Here is a 14255-nt window from a genome sequence, read left to right as displayed (position 1 = left end):
TCATCAGTACTTTTACCTTCATCAGCACTGTAACCTCCATCAGCACAGTTACCTTCATCAGTACTTTCATACCTCCATCAGCACTTTTACCTTCATCAGCACTGTTGCCTCCATCAGCACTGTTACCTTCATCAGTACTTTCATACCTCCATCAGCACTTTTACCTTCATCAGCACTGTAACCTCCATCAGCACAGTTACCTTCATCAGTACTTTCATACCTCCATCAGCACTTTTACCTTCATCAGCACTGTTGCCTCCATCAGCACTGTTACCTTCATCAGTACTTTCATACCTCCATCAGCACTTTTACCTCCATCAGCACTTTTACCTTCATCAGCACTGTTACCTCCATCAGCACTGTTACCTTCATCAGTACTTTCATCAGCACTGTAACCTCCATCAGCACTGTTACCTCTGTCAGCACTGTTACCTCCATCAGCACTTTTATCTTCATCAGCACTGTAACCTCCATCAGCAGTGTTACCTCCGTCAGCACTTCTACCTTCATCAGCACTGTAACCTCCGTCAGCACGGTTGCCTCCATCAGCACTGTTACCTTCATCTGCACTGTAACCTCCATCAGCACTTTTACCTCCATCAGCACTGTTACCTCCGTCAGCACTGTTACCTCCATCAGCACTGTAACCTCCGTCAGCACGGTTACCTTCATCAGCACTGTAACCTTCATCAGCACTGTAACCTCCATCCGCACTTTTACCTCCATCAGCACTGTTACCTCCGTCAGCACTGTTACCTCCATCAGCACTGTAACCTCCGTCAGCACGGTTACCTTCATCAGCACTGTAACCTCCATCAGCACTTTTACCTCCATCAGCACTGTTACCTCCATCAGCACTTTTACCTCCATCAACACTGTTGCCGCTGTTTGCCCTGTTCGTGCTAATGTTAGCTACCGTTAGCCTCTAGTCGCCATATTGTAAAAAACACTTTTAGCGAGTTAAACTGCTCTTTTTAATGAAATGAAAACCTTGTGAAGGGGCTTTGATGGCCAAGAGGCAGCAGCACAGTCACAAACAGCACAGACACAACACAGTATGACAAACACATGGCTAAAAACAACAGTTAAATTAATAAACACTATGTACAAAAAAAAGGCAAATTACTGGAAGTACTTTGTGAAAAATGAAAGAGAGAAGTGAGGGCTGGTCAGCAAGTACAGGAGTCAACTGTGGCTCGTTACTTATGTTTGAACATGTTGGGAGAGGTGAGGGCTGTTAGTTAGTTTTTGCCAAACACAGTACGGACTTTTGGAATGATGAGCCGAATGAAGTCACTGCCGTCGGAAATGTGCAGAAGATTTGAGAGGTGGCGGGGGGTCATTCCCAAAATGGTTTTGTATGACGCTTTGAACCTCATGTGTTGACAACTTTAAATAAAACCCGTTTTCCACGAGTTGTTCTTACATTCAAGAGATGTCTTTGATGGTTTTGAGGAAATTTGCTTCCTATTCTTTTACAGTTTGTGTTTCTTTATTTCTAACGTCAAACCAGGACATTTAAGAGTTCCAGCAAGAGGAGGATGACACTGAATACAGTAACAGTACATGAGGGCGCCCATGTACTTTTAGCTGCATGTTCCTCCTTCAGTGCTGAGCTGTGTGCACAGGCAGGAAGTTCTGTTCTCACTTCACTGACTTCATTGCCGCCGTTTGTCACGACGGAGGTGTTAACACCTTCACCCTGTAGCAGCTGCACAGCTCTGACCCTGTTGTTGTTTACGATGACCGTTCTTTTATCCCCAAGTGCGGCCAAGTTGAAGGACAAGAACGGTTTGTTTAACAGCAGATTTACAGTTTTGCCGGAGGTTTGTTTCAGGATGCAATGCTTTGAATCCCAAAGCTTTGATCAAAATAAGAGAAGCACACCTTAAAAAATCCCCGTCAGAGGAAATGAATTTCTGCTAAGTGAGCCGGCTCGTGTTTTTCTCCTCTTTTCTTCTCTTATCATCCCTGAGATCAGCGATGGAACTCACTTGTGGGCTACGAGAGTGGAAAGTTGGCGTGGGTTCCTCTCAGAACGTCTCGCTTTGATCTCAATCCTTTAGTATCGGTTTTACCTACCAGAGACTTAGCAATGGTCTACGCCATCGATCACATATGAGAGTCATGAAACGAATCTGCACGGTAAGACGCTGAATCTGGATTCATGAAATCTGAAAAAAAATCTTCACCGAAAGTTGTTAAGTTGTGAGTTGGCGGTCGGAACACTGTGAAGACACAAAAAGGGTTAAAAGTACAACTTCAACCACTGATGACACCACGAGCTGGTTGGTGAACGGCGGCCTCCTGTGGAGAACCTGAGAACTGTGAAACGACGCTTTTTTTGTCACAAGATGAAAACTACTGATTGAGTTTCGCTGCAGTAAACAGAGAAGAGAAACACAGTGAAGTGTCATCTAGTTAGTCCATGTGGTGTGAGGTTTTATTGGTATAATTCCTTTGCATGATAACGTCTGACAATTAGAGCTCATGCGGCTGAAGGTTTTCTGAGCTTTGCAGGTATTTGGTTCATACAACAGAAGAAGCACTTGACACACGGACGCTTTGACCTGATGATGGCGCTAGAGGAGAAGTCGTGGGCATCATTAAAGTTGTCGCAGCTTCTGTTTCTCTTTTGTTTGTCTTTCTCGTTCCTGCATGTGGAACTGAATAGAACTGAAAAGAGGCCAACGCCTCCTGAGGGTGAAGTGATTCTGGCAGCTTGGACGCATCACTCAACAGGTTTGGATGATAATGACGTCATCGACTGCCGCACCGTGTATTTTAAACGTGTGCTGCTGTCTCACACCCTCTCAACTGTCACAACTAAACCACGCAAACGCTGCTGTCGTGTACGTTAACATGTGGTTTGGCAACAGGAAGGCCTTTTAAAAAATTAGATACAAATGAATATTCAAGCTTAGAATCAAAGAACAGCGTAGCAGTGACATGAGAGCTTGCGTTCTGCACGTGCATGTCGCCCTTGTCTCAGCTGTTGACACACGGGACAGTCAACACTGGATCAGACGGCGTGTTTGCACCCTACGCAGCCCAGTGGGACAGTGTGGGAGAGCAGGAGGAAGCTCTCTGAGGTCTTCCAGACAAATGTGGTTCATTCGTTTTGTGTGTGCGTGTCCAAACTCAGATTATGAACTGTGCACATTGCTCTGCAGCAAGAGAGAAGATTTTGGTTTCATTGGGATTTTGGTGTGACTTTGAAACATCTGTCCAGAGACTGGAGATGACAAACTCATTTACAGGTAGAAATATATATGTGGTTCACTGTCACTTTAGAGAAACCAATGAATCCGAACCTCAAACACAAAGGTACAAATGTGCTTTTGTAAGAGACCTGTATTCAAAACCAAAATAGTCAAATCCAAAGACAATTTTTAAAAGAAAACATTGTCAGCTGGTTTACACCTCTGTGAACTTCTTTCCCTTTCACAAATACTAACATCTTAATGTAAACATCCTGGTTTCACAAACTTGAATCATAACATCACGCAACATGACTTCAGGCCGAAGGTGTGGCTTCCATTTCAATGGAAGAAAGAAGATTGTGCAACATTGTTTGTATCTGCACACTTTTCCCTCCATATTTTAGGGGATTTATAGTTCCAACGTATCTCACAGGTGACCAGTCTGAACTCCTTGGCGTGAATCCCTACGGAATGGTTGCAATAATCAATCCTGCGTTTCTCCTGCATGTTCTCAACACACTTTATGATTTAAAACAAATACATACAGACAGCAACGCATCCAGCAAGCAAATACAATGTATAAAATGTTTTACCCCTAACCAATCAACTTACCCAAACACCTTGTACCTTTTGATAGTCCCTTTTACCGTAAAAAACAGAACACACTCTTTTCTCGTTTTTAAACAAAAACGGTAATAAAAAAAAAGTGGACAGTCGTTTTCTCGTTTTTCCTTTACAACCAAAAAAATAAAACCAAGACAAACTGATAACTTTTTATTCCGTTAATCCATTTGGGGGTTTGGCCCATAAAACGAAAATACGAAGCGGAGCCGCTAAACCGGAAGCACGTAGGTTTTCACAGTAAGAGTCAACGCAATGGAACGTTTGAGTGCTAGAAATCCGTCTGCGATGCCAGCGGTAAAAAGCTAATTAATGGATATAAATAAATAACCCTGGTCCGACGGGATGTGTTAGCACCAATAGTTGACAACAGGCGCACTCGTTGCTCTTGGATCAGATATTTATTTTCCACGCATTGTGTCAGTGAAGGCAGAGACAGTTCAAGAGTAAACGTGCAAATACATGTATTTAAACCATAGATTTAATTATATTTAACTGTGTTTAAGTTATTTATGTAGGTTATTACAGATTACAAATTAATTAATATTACAAATCCTGAATGTAAACCAAAGAGGTCAAAGGGTGAGAAGATCTAATGTTGGTCTGTGCTCCAAAGAAAATTACTTCAGTTTTATTGCCGTCAGATGTGTTACTATTTTGAAAAAAATAAGCCTTAAATTATCATGGATTGTGTCATAAAAGTTCCATCTCAAAGCCATATTTTAGGGCAGCTTCTCGATTGCACAGAGACATTTCCAAGGCCACTTTCTCCTCACGTGCTCCTCAACCGCCTCCGTTTGGCTCGCTTAGAAGCTGCGGCAATGTGATTGGCCCCGCCGCGCACCTTGTGGGCGGGGCCAATCCAGGGTCTCGCAGCCACGACTCGCGCGTGTTGTGAAAGCGTCGGTGACATCAAGGAGTCGGGCCGCTACAAAGTGACCAACAGAGGCCACTTTCAAGCGAAGAGGAGACCCGCAGCGGGCTCGATAAGTATTTTAATATCGACACGTCGCCGTTTAGCTTTTACTTGGGTTAATAGAGAAAAAACAAAATAGAAAAAGGAAGAAAAAATAAGTTCTATCCTTTTATCTTGCAGCGAAAATGAACTCCCCGGACAGGTGCGTTGACAGGTTAATTACCAGCGGAGTTACGCGTCGGTTTCACCTCGCGTCTTTAGATGAGCGCGTCTGTTGATTTGAAATTCACCAATTCAACATTCGACAGAAGAAAATGGAGCAAAAGCGTTATTTTTCTTGTGGAAGCGAGTCGTCGTCGTCGTCGTCCGGCTCGGACACGATGTCAGAGGGCGAAGGAGAAGCGACGCCCGAGCTGGACGTCCAAGTTCCCGCAGGCGATGCTCGCGACTCGGACCGCGAGAGCCTCAACGAGCCGGAGGAAGACGCGGAGCCCCCGGGGGGCGAGGTGAGCGGGGACGAGCCGGAGGAAGACGCGGAGCCCCCGGGGGGCGAGGAGAGCGGGGACGAGCCGGAGGAAGACGCGGAGGAGAGCGGGGACGAGGACGAGAAGGTAAACACGAGAGCTCCGGCGCGTGGCTTTAGTTTTCAACTTGTTGAATACAAACGGAAAGAGAGAGAAGTGTGCCGGGAATCCTCTTTAACGCCCCCCAACGACTCCGTAGACGGTGATAAAGTTATTTTTATTCAGAATATCTGTACACGAGCACCTGAATCATCCGCTCGACCTCCGAGTTGTGTTTGCTGACGTCACCAAGTCAGAGCCGCTGCACAGTCCCAGGAATACTTCATGCTGTGAGCCTCTTAAGACTGCGGCATCTATTCTTAGGCTCTTGAGTGTTCCTCACTATGCGAGCTGCCCCCCGAGACCTGTCCCCCCGAGACCTGTCCCCCCGAGACCTGTCCCCCCGAGACCTGTCCCCCTGACTCAGCTGGATGGGTGCCAGATGGGTGCTTCTCCTACACTCTCTTCTCTTTAAAGCCTCAATTTGTCGCCCCTGTGTTTATTCCATTGCTAGTTGCCGGCAAAATTGTCTTCTTCGCCGAGGAAACATTTTCCAAAGTTTCCACTTTTTCACATTGTTATTGCTCAATTTTACCAAAATATTTAAAGGATGATATCACTCGGGGTAATATCCAACAGTCCAGCAGTAAATGCTGTGTTCAAGTGATGTTCTTGTATATCTATAACATTTTATGTTGTGTCCTCCCCACTTATGTCAATGAGGTCAGTATTAATACAACAGCATCTGGAACGTCAGCGTCTTCTTTTGATGAAACTCCTCTAAAAAGGATCTGATGGTCCGGAATGTGGGGGCACGCGCTGGGCCGCCTCGCCTCGCACCGACTCTAATAGAGGAGCCTGTAGTTGTTGTTGTGTTCACTCAGGAAACAGATGGGGAGAATGAGGAAGACAAAGATTCACCCAGCCTTTCATTTCGCGTCTGCAGGCCGATCCGACTGGCCTCGGAGGAGCTCGGTGCAGCGAGATGCCTGCGAGGGCGTGTTAGGTCTCCTGACCTAGAAAAATCCTCATGTCATGAATGGCTTCAGGCTGCAGGTGTGGCACTCTGTCATCTATTATCATTCAATCCAACACATGCAATGGTAGAAGGCAGTATATTGTGCAACGTCGTGTATTGCACACTTTTCCTTGTGTTTTTTTTGTTTTACAGTCTGCTAATCGGTACTTTCTTGGCGTGACACATCAAAATATCGTAATAACTCCTTGTCAGGGAAGTTGGAGTTGCACAGACAGGACTCTTCTCGCTAATCCATTTATTTCTCCTCACTATGACTGTTAAGACATGTATTTATAAGCATGTCAGGCTTTCCAGCACGCACCCCCCTCTCACCTCCCTCCGGCCCCGGGGTGGTGTCGTGTCTGCTAACACTGGCGCTTAACTAATTTGGTTGGTCTGAGTAGCAGTTTGATTAGCGGAGCGCGTTAGCTTTGTGGACATACCACAGAGAGGAAGGGGGGGGCGCAGGCTGACACCAGTCTCTTGTGTCATAACAATGGTTTTTTGGGGGGGATATGTCGAGATCCCAAAAGGTTGTGGTACTGAAATCAAACCAAATCAAGCTTCAAAAGCCACAGCAGGCTTCTGGATGAGCCGTGTGCCCTTTTTGAAATGTCAGTTTGAAGTCCATTTAAAGCCGCGCTGACCTCTGTACTCCGTCGCAGGAGAGAAAATGTAACCTGACCCTTTTTTTACTGCACTAAATCATCACCTCAGTGGCCAAAGCGGCTCGAGGGACGTAAGCCGACCTGCTGCCGAAGGCCAGCCGAGAAGTGGAAGGCCGACCTTTGACCTTTGTCTTTCTGCTGTGGGGTTAAAGGAGAAAAGTCCTCTGAGAACTAGCATGATATTTCCTCCCCAGACTTGGTATGAAACTTCCTGTGGTGTTCATTAGTTGCTTTCTTTCACAAAATGTTTTTAATATTCTGCTTTCCTCAGTTTTGCATCATTGTAAATTTGACATGTTTTGTTCTGTTTGTCGGACAAAAGAAGCATTTTTGAAACGTTAGACTGATGCCTGATTTTCCCGCGATGGACCGTCGCTCGGGACCCTGAGGGGGAATCCCAACGTGAGCGACCAAAAGGGCCGGCGGAGGAGTAACTTCCTGCTGCTGGAAGCTCCGTCTCTCCGAGGGACAGTTAAATCGCTCGAAGACGAAACTGTCATTCAAAAGGACATATTTCATAGTCACCATCGCGGTCTGATTCTAGTATTTCATTGTTTCGTTGGTCTGACTATTAGTCAAGAGAAAAATGGGCAGAATCTTTAAAAAAAGAAAAATCACATTACGGCCTTGAGTCACCTGTTATGTCACTGTTCCCAAACCCCAAATATATTCAATTTACTAGGACATGTGACAAAAAATCCAGCATTATTTGGCATTTTTAACTAAAACAATTAATGTAGTATCAAAATATTTGATATTATTTTGATTAATGAATCAACTTTGTTTTTACTGCAGCTATATAGTGCATTTTAAAAATATATATTTAGCAGAGGGATTTAACCTCAGTAGTTAAATAGGACCTTTGGTATAAAATCACTGTTAAGGTTTTAATGATTGTTTTGTTTATTTTGTGCTTCAGTTGCACGAAGGACTATTATAAATCATTGCATTTTCCGATTACCATTGAACCTAACACAGTGATTCTAACTCGCTGCTTGCCAAAATACACAATCTGTCAGCGTGTTAATCATTATATTCCTCGTCTATATATGTCCCGCTGCCTTTATATCCGCCCTAATCAGAAAGCCTCTGTTTCCATACTTTCTCATCTCCGCCTCTTATGCTGGGAGAGCAGATTATGGGAACCGCCACTTGTGTTGTGCTTAATGACACCATTTCCTCTTTGGCTTTTCTTCCGTTTATATTTGCACCTCCAACAACAAATGCACGAGTTCCCAGAGAGGATCCGACTCCGCAAAGCCTTAAATGCTGCACCTTCTGCAGGCAAAAGAGGCGGCGTCCCCACGGCGGTACAACGAGTGACACAAACCAGGTCACACGGCGACCGTAGTGATCTTGTTAAGCTTTGTGCGTCGTGGAGGCTCCACAGTATTTGCCGTCTCAAAGTACCTGAGCACACTCCCCGATTAACACACCGAGTACATATGATGAAAGTTGTGATCCTCTGAGGCCTCCTCATGATGATCCATCGCCTTCTTCAGAGCCAATAGAAAGGCTCGCTTTCGTATTTAGCACATTTAAAGTGGTACCGATGTAGTTCCCCTGTTAGCTGTGTCTGCGCCGTCAGCTTCTTGGACAAACGAAAGGCTTTTGTTGGCTGACTTGAAGTCAAGAAATCCTCATTCATCTGTTTAAAAAGAGCCGTGGTTTGTTTCTGTAACTATTTCAATGATGCTGAGAAACGTGTGACTTTTTGGCGACAAGACTCGACAAGTAAGCTGCTGCCCGCGATGAGCCCCGCCGGGTTGGGCGGCGATGTGCTCATTGTCAAGAAAAGAACGGCTGAGCCGGCACACGATGTCAAAGCGTTTCTTCTCGCTTGATGGTGCTTTGCACGAAGGGAAAAAACATCGAGACCTTTTTAGTTATTTGCCTGAGAAAACAAATGGTTTGACAGAGATTTAAATGATTCAATTAAACCAGCAGGTAAAGCCAGCAGAGTCCACGTGCCCGGTTAAACATCGGGCATTGCACCAGTGCTGTTTGTGTATCAATATTTGCTTCTCTTTGACAATATTTAACTCTCTCTCTCTCGGTTCCAGTGCTGAGCAGCCATTTATTCATCCGGGCCGCCAGTCAGGGTTCTCAGCGCCGGCTTTCTGTCAGAGAGGATTAACACTATCTGGTTAAGACTCTTTTCACTTGTGGACTCTTGGTCTTCCTCTGACCTTTTGACTCTTCCTTGCAGACCTTTTCTGTGTGTGGACGTCTAGGCTTTAATCCGCGGTTCGGGATGCCCGAGCGTTCCAAGTGACACAAAGGCTCAAGTTTGTTGATATCCAAACAAAATGTCTGTGGGTGTGAATCCACCTTCGTGTGGGCGTTCGTCATCGGAGGGAAGCGAGGTAAGAGAAGAGAAAATGGGAAGTTCCAGAGGGGCTCTGTAGTGTCTTTCTTTAAAGTGTTGGATCAATGAACACCGCTGCAGGCGCTCTGGCTGTACCCGCGTTTGAAGTTTTAAAAAGATACGATAAAGAGGACATCGTACACAAAGGGTTTATTAATGTGTTCGACTGTCGCCGTCCCCGTGGGCACCAACGACTGAAGGCCGCTCCATAAATACACCAAATGTGTCCTCGTGGGAGAACGATTGACAAACACTGCTCAACTATAAAACCTTAATGTCTTTGTTCGTGTGTAGAAGTACTGGACTTGTGTGCACGGTGCTTAGGAGCGCTGCTGGGGGGGCAGTTACTGGGCTCTAGTTGGAACACGGGGGGGGGGGGGGGGGGGGGGTAAATAAGTAGGACGAAGGCCGTGCAGCAGATCAGACTTCAGAGTTTTGCTTTTCTCTGACCTCCAGGCAACCGTGTTCTCTATCAGCGACGAGATTATGAAGTCAAACAGACTTTTTCCCATGTTGAGTGACTCAAATGGAGGAGTTTCTTTCTTTCTACACCAGAAGGGCTCAAATGAGACCTCAATCAATGCATCCTGTCAAGTCCTCGTGCGGTTCTGCGGAGGACATCGTACATCGGTTTAACTCCGCAGAAGATAACGGATTGTCACAGTCGTATAAAGAGAACCACCGCTGTGTTTTATTTATTTTTTTAGATCACGTCAACACAGGAAACTGGATCCCCCTGAGAGCGCACACAGGGCTCAAATCCCCGGACGCAAAGGTTTCCTTCAGCTAACCGAGGGACGCTGTCCATGTACATAAAGTGCCCGTGGGGTGACGGGAGTGCGGAAGACATTCATGCCGTTATTTGTGCCGCTTCTCGTTGTGAGTAAACACTGCAGAGGGACAGATTCCCGGCGGAGGGGGTCAGTAGACAGATGTTGGCGACGAGGTCGGCCAGAGAACGCTTTGCTCTGCTGAGTTGACCCTGAGCAAAACAGGCTGAGGAGCGAGCTGCGTATCTCCCAGGGTTCGTTGAGGACGCGGCCGTCGCTTTGTGTTTTATTGTGGCGGCTGCACGGCCACCTGGTTTCACCGGGTTCACGGTGTTGTGTGTTTGCATGCATGACACGTGAGAGACTTCTATTCCGATACTCATTCGTGTTGTTGAGAGAAACGATGGCGGGCGAGAAGCCTCTCGATGTCTTCGGGTCGTGTCCTGCCTCGTTGTAAATGTGTTGTCCTTGTGTCTTAGCAACCAGAGACGCACTAAGCACAATTTAGCGCTTCCTCTCCATCAGAGGGAATTAATATCCCGGAGTGTGAACGCGTTTTCCAAAGCAACTGCTCCACATTTATTTGGATGTCCGTCCCCCCGTTGAATGGCAGCGCGTGCTGCTGCCTCGTCCTCGCTCAGGTGCCAGTGCGGGTTCACTTCGGGAGAGTGACTCTACCTTTTTTGTTTTCCGTGTTTCAGCTGCAGAGCCGGACGGTTTTCCCCCCCCCCCCCGAGGAATAGTCTGTTAGTGTTGGACACAAATTTGTCTGAAATGAGTAACTGTTTGCTGCTCACCGGGGTGACGTGTCCCTTTATCGGTTCATGACCTATTTCTGCCGCCGCCGCCACGTGCCAAACACGCCACTCAATGAAAACTCGCTATCTTCATGGACCTTCCCGTCACAGGGAGCAGTGTGTTCTATTCTAAACCACCGCGGCCGTTACACACACGCCGAAAACAAACCAACATGTAAATGAATTCTGCGTTTCTCACACATTGTCTGTCACAGGTCACGGTTGCCTCGACCTTTTTATTTTGGTAAACTCAACCGACTCCTGAGTGTTGTTGCGTCTCATCCTCCTTGTTTCTCTTGTGCGTCGACAACAAAGGCTTGATGGTCGTATCGTGTGTGTGTTTGTGTGTGTGTGTGTGTGTGTGTGCTCGGAGCGGAGGATGGAGGCGGGAGGGTCAGACTCCATCCTGGCTCTCTGCTGCCGGTGGGTGAAAGGGCGCCGGCAGCTGCCAAAGCGCTAAAGTGTTTATTATTGGCTTACTCCAGCAATGGGATCAAGTTGGCATTCGTAGCGCCCGGCGGCCGCTTTTAAGATCGTTGCGGATGTTTTTGACCGGCGAAAACACAACTTGGATCTGTTAATCGGTAAATTCTGGCCCCAGCTCACAAATATAATTTATCTCGCTTCCGTTTCAGCTGAAATTCAACTGCGTAGAATGACGTGATGTTTCTGCGGAACGGGAAACATTACATTAATGATTAACCTGAACGTACTTGCCAGCCTTGTTTATTTGCCTTGTGACTGGTTATCAGATGGAGAATCACTTATTACACGATTTACCGTGGTGTCACCGCATAAAGCGGTGCCTGCGAGGTGGAGGAGGTAGTGCGTCAGCGTTTATTAAGAGATTCAGGTTGCAGCCTCTTCAGAACGCAAATATTTGCTGTTTTTTCAGTCGGCCAGACAAACAACACTGTGTTTAGTTTGTGTGCGCGTTCAGTTGTGCGTTTGTGCCGCTGCCGGCAGTGCACACGCGGGTTTGTGGGAGCACGGATGTCTCGTATAGTCCGTTGCCGTGGAACAATGGGCCGCACAGTCGGGGAGCTCTGCTCCGTCGGGGGTCACGAGGATCTGATGTCACGGAGGTCTGTTTGTGGGCGGAGCCGAACGGCTGCATCGCATTGCGTTTTTTTTTTTTTTTTTTTTAACGATAGAAAACATCTGCTATTTGACTCTTCCTCTACTTCTTCTGAAGTCCCCCCCCTCCCTTACTCCCTCCCCCCCCTGCTGGGAATGTGTCCGGGATCATGGATCCTCCCGGAGAGAGAAGCAGAGCGAGTTTCCTTCCACACACCTCGGCGAGGGCCTCTTCCTCACCGCCGGGCGTTGTTGTCCTCCTCCTCTTTGACTGCGATGTGGGGAAACCTGGTTAATGTATTCATACACGCTCATATTCCTCGATGTAAGCTGATGTTTTTCTTCTCCCTTGTTGTTGTTGTTTACTTAGTGGGACACCGGCTAAGAAGTTCCGCGGCGGGACGTAGAAAACGATTACAGCATTTAGTCTACTTCTAACTCTTTAAACTAGGATGTTCTGCGTAAATCCATTACGTTACACGCATCACAAACAAAAAGTGGAAGCGCGATTCTCTTCCTGCTCGAGTTACCCGATGAGTAAATTCACTGCGCCGCTCAAAGGCGACTTTTCTGGCCATGTTGCTCAACGCGTGAAGGAGTTGTGTTTTAATCTGAGGGAAAAAAAGTGACGAAGCACGACTGTAATGTTCTTCTTCTAAATATGAACATTTTCTATGACCGACGGGACGGCGTGAGATCGTTTTTTTTTAAAAGTCCTTCAATCCAACACCGTGATGTCGCCGTGTCTGAGAAGACCAGGCGCCGGTTCCTCATTAACCACTGCAACAAATTCTGTGTAATTATGACACCTGTAATTACAGCACGTACAAAAACAAATACTTTAATGTATTTGTATATGTTTTTCTATCTCTTCCTCCAGTTAGACCACATCCTCTACCCTTCCTGCACCTACCTGAGGAAGTCCAGTAACCCGGAGCTCACTCACGGATTGAGTCCCGCCCTGAAGTTCCGGCGACAGCTCGGCGAGGACGGAGGGAGCGTTCGCAGACGGAGCCTCGGCGGGGGTCTCACGGGTAATGCTGATGCCGCACCTCTGGATGTTGCCGCCGTAATAATAACCAGTTAGATGAGAGCTTCAGTGGATCTGAAGTGTGATCACGTGAGAAAAGAAGAGTTCGTCTGTTCAGCAGCTCCTTGTGAAGTAAACGTTAAACGCGTTCATCTGTCAAGCGTTCGCCAAACCGGTTCACATAAAAACACGATGGATGAAACGAACGTCAAACTGAAGCACGAGTGAGATTGTTTTCCTTTCTTTGCGTTTTGATTTCTGGATTATTTAACTGGTTCCAGCTAGTTTGTGCTTGCAGCTGGAGCAGCGCTGGAGGACAAACGCTGGCCGGGTTTGAACGCGCTTTAACGGCACGAATGAAACGGGTTTAAAGGTTAAAGAGTTCAACAAATGTGTCTCTCAGCCCAGGCGGTCTTTACAAATGTTATTCCTGGTGGCTCGTATCACCCATAGCATGATTATTCTTATAATTCATAATTACAATACCATTGATTTATTATTCCAAGACATTAAACACAACGCTTGTGTTTTTAGGAATGAAGAGTTTTCTCTCTGTGAGGAGACAAAGTTTAAATAGTTTACAACCTTGAGGCAGAAACTTGTTCATTCCCTCTGCGGTTGAACCTGAGTGACGAAGGATCGCCGTTCAGATGAAACCCATCACGGAAAGGCGTTTGTTTATTTTCCGTGTCGGGTTTGAAACCGGGAATCCGCACGAGGCCGGGAACGGAGCGCTCCGACCTCACGGATACCTGCGTCTAATGTGAAAAATAAGACTCATCTCCTCCTCCTCCTGACGCCTTCCTTTCTGAGAAGTGTTGACTGGTACCCGGGAGGAGATTTCCTTTGTGCCAGGATGTGATTTCTTTAGTGAGCAAAGCTTTTGCCGGTAAGGAAGGAAGGAAGGAAGGAACCATCCTTTTCCCTCCTCATCCGGTTTGGTCTCTGCTCGATTCTCTTGATTCTGGTCCCGTGACCTCGGAGCAACGACCGCAGCACAAAGGCGCCGTGTTCAGGTGAAGAACTCAAACAGCGAGACGTTGTCACCAAACAAAACTCTCATTGGAGAGTCCGTGTCCGTGGATTTGTTAAGCGGCCTGCAAAAGCAAAAGCTTAACACGGCTGCTGGCGTGTGGCTTCTGGCCACGTGAGCTTGAGATGTTCACCTGCGTGCTGTGACTTCTCTCGCCTCCCTTTCGCCGTGCCAAAATAGTTAATCCTGCC

At 46.7% G+C, this 14255-nt stretch overlaps 1 protein-coding gene across 19 annotated transcripts in view; it reads left to right on the top strand.

Moving 5' to 3' along the window:
- The first annotated feature begins 4588 nt into the window (after window positions 1-4588).
- The window catches only part of mast4 (microtubule associated serine/threonine kinase family member 4), a 46767-nt gene continuing 37100 nt past the window's right edge, over window positions 4589-14255 (top strand). For 10 of the 19 annotated variants that reach the window (XM_078088837.1, XM_078088835.1, XM_078088833.1 and 7 more), the window contains exons 1-2: window positions 4589-5351; window positions 12882-13035. In XM_078088837.1, coding sequence (XP_077944963.1) covers window positions 5055-5351; window positions 12882-13035 — 451 coding nt within the window. In that variant the 5' untranslated portion in view covers window positions 4589-5054. Of the gene's footprint in view, window positions 5352-6267; window positions 6360-9050; window positions 9356-10166; window positions 12327-12881; window positions 13036-14255 lie in introns of those variants that run through there. The other 9 variants (XM_078088844.1, XM_078088843.1, XM_078088846.1 and 6 more) reach the window with 6 other exon arrangements.

The sequence above is a fragment of the Gasterosteus aculeatus genome, chromosome 14 (genome assembly GCF_964276395.1).
Source record: "Gasterosteus aculeatus chromosome 14, fGasAcu3.hap1.1, whole genome shotgun sequence".
Taxonomy (NCBI): Eukaryota; Metazoa; Chordata; class Actinopteri; order Perciformes; family Gasterosteidae; genus Gasterosteus; species Gasterosteus aculeatus.
This window is presented reverse-complemented; position numbering and strand designations above follow the sequence as displayed.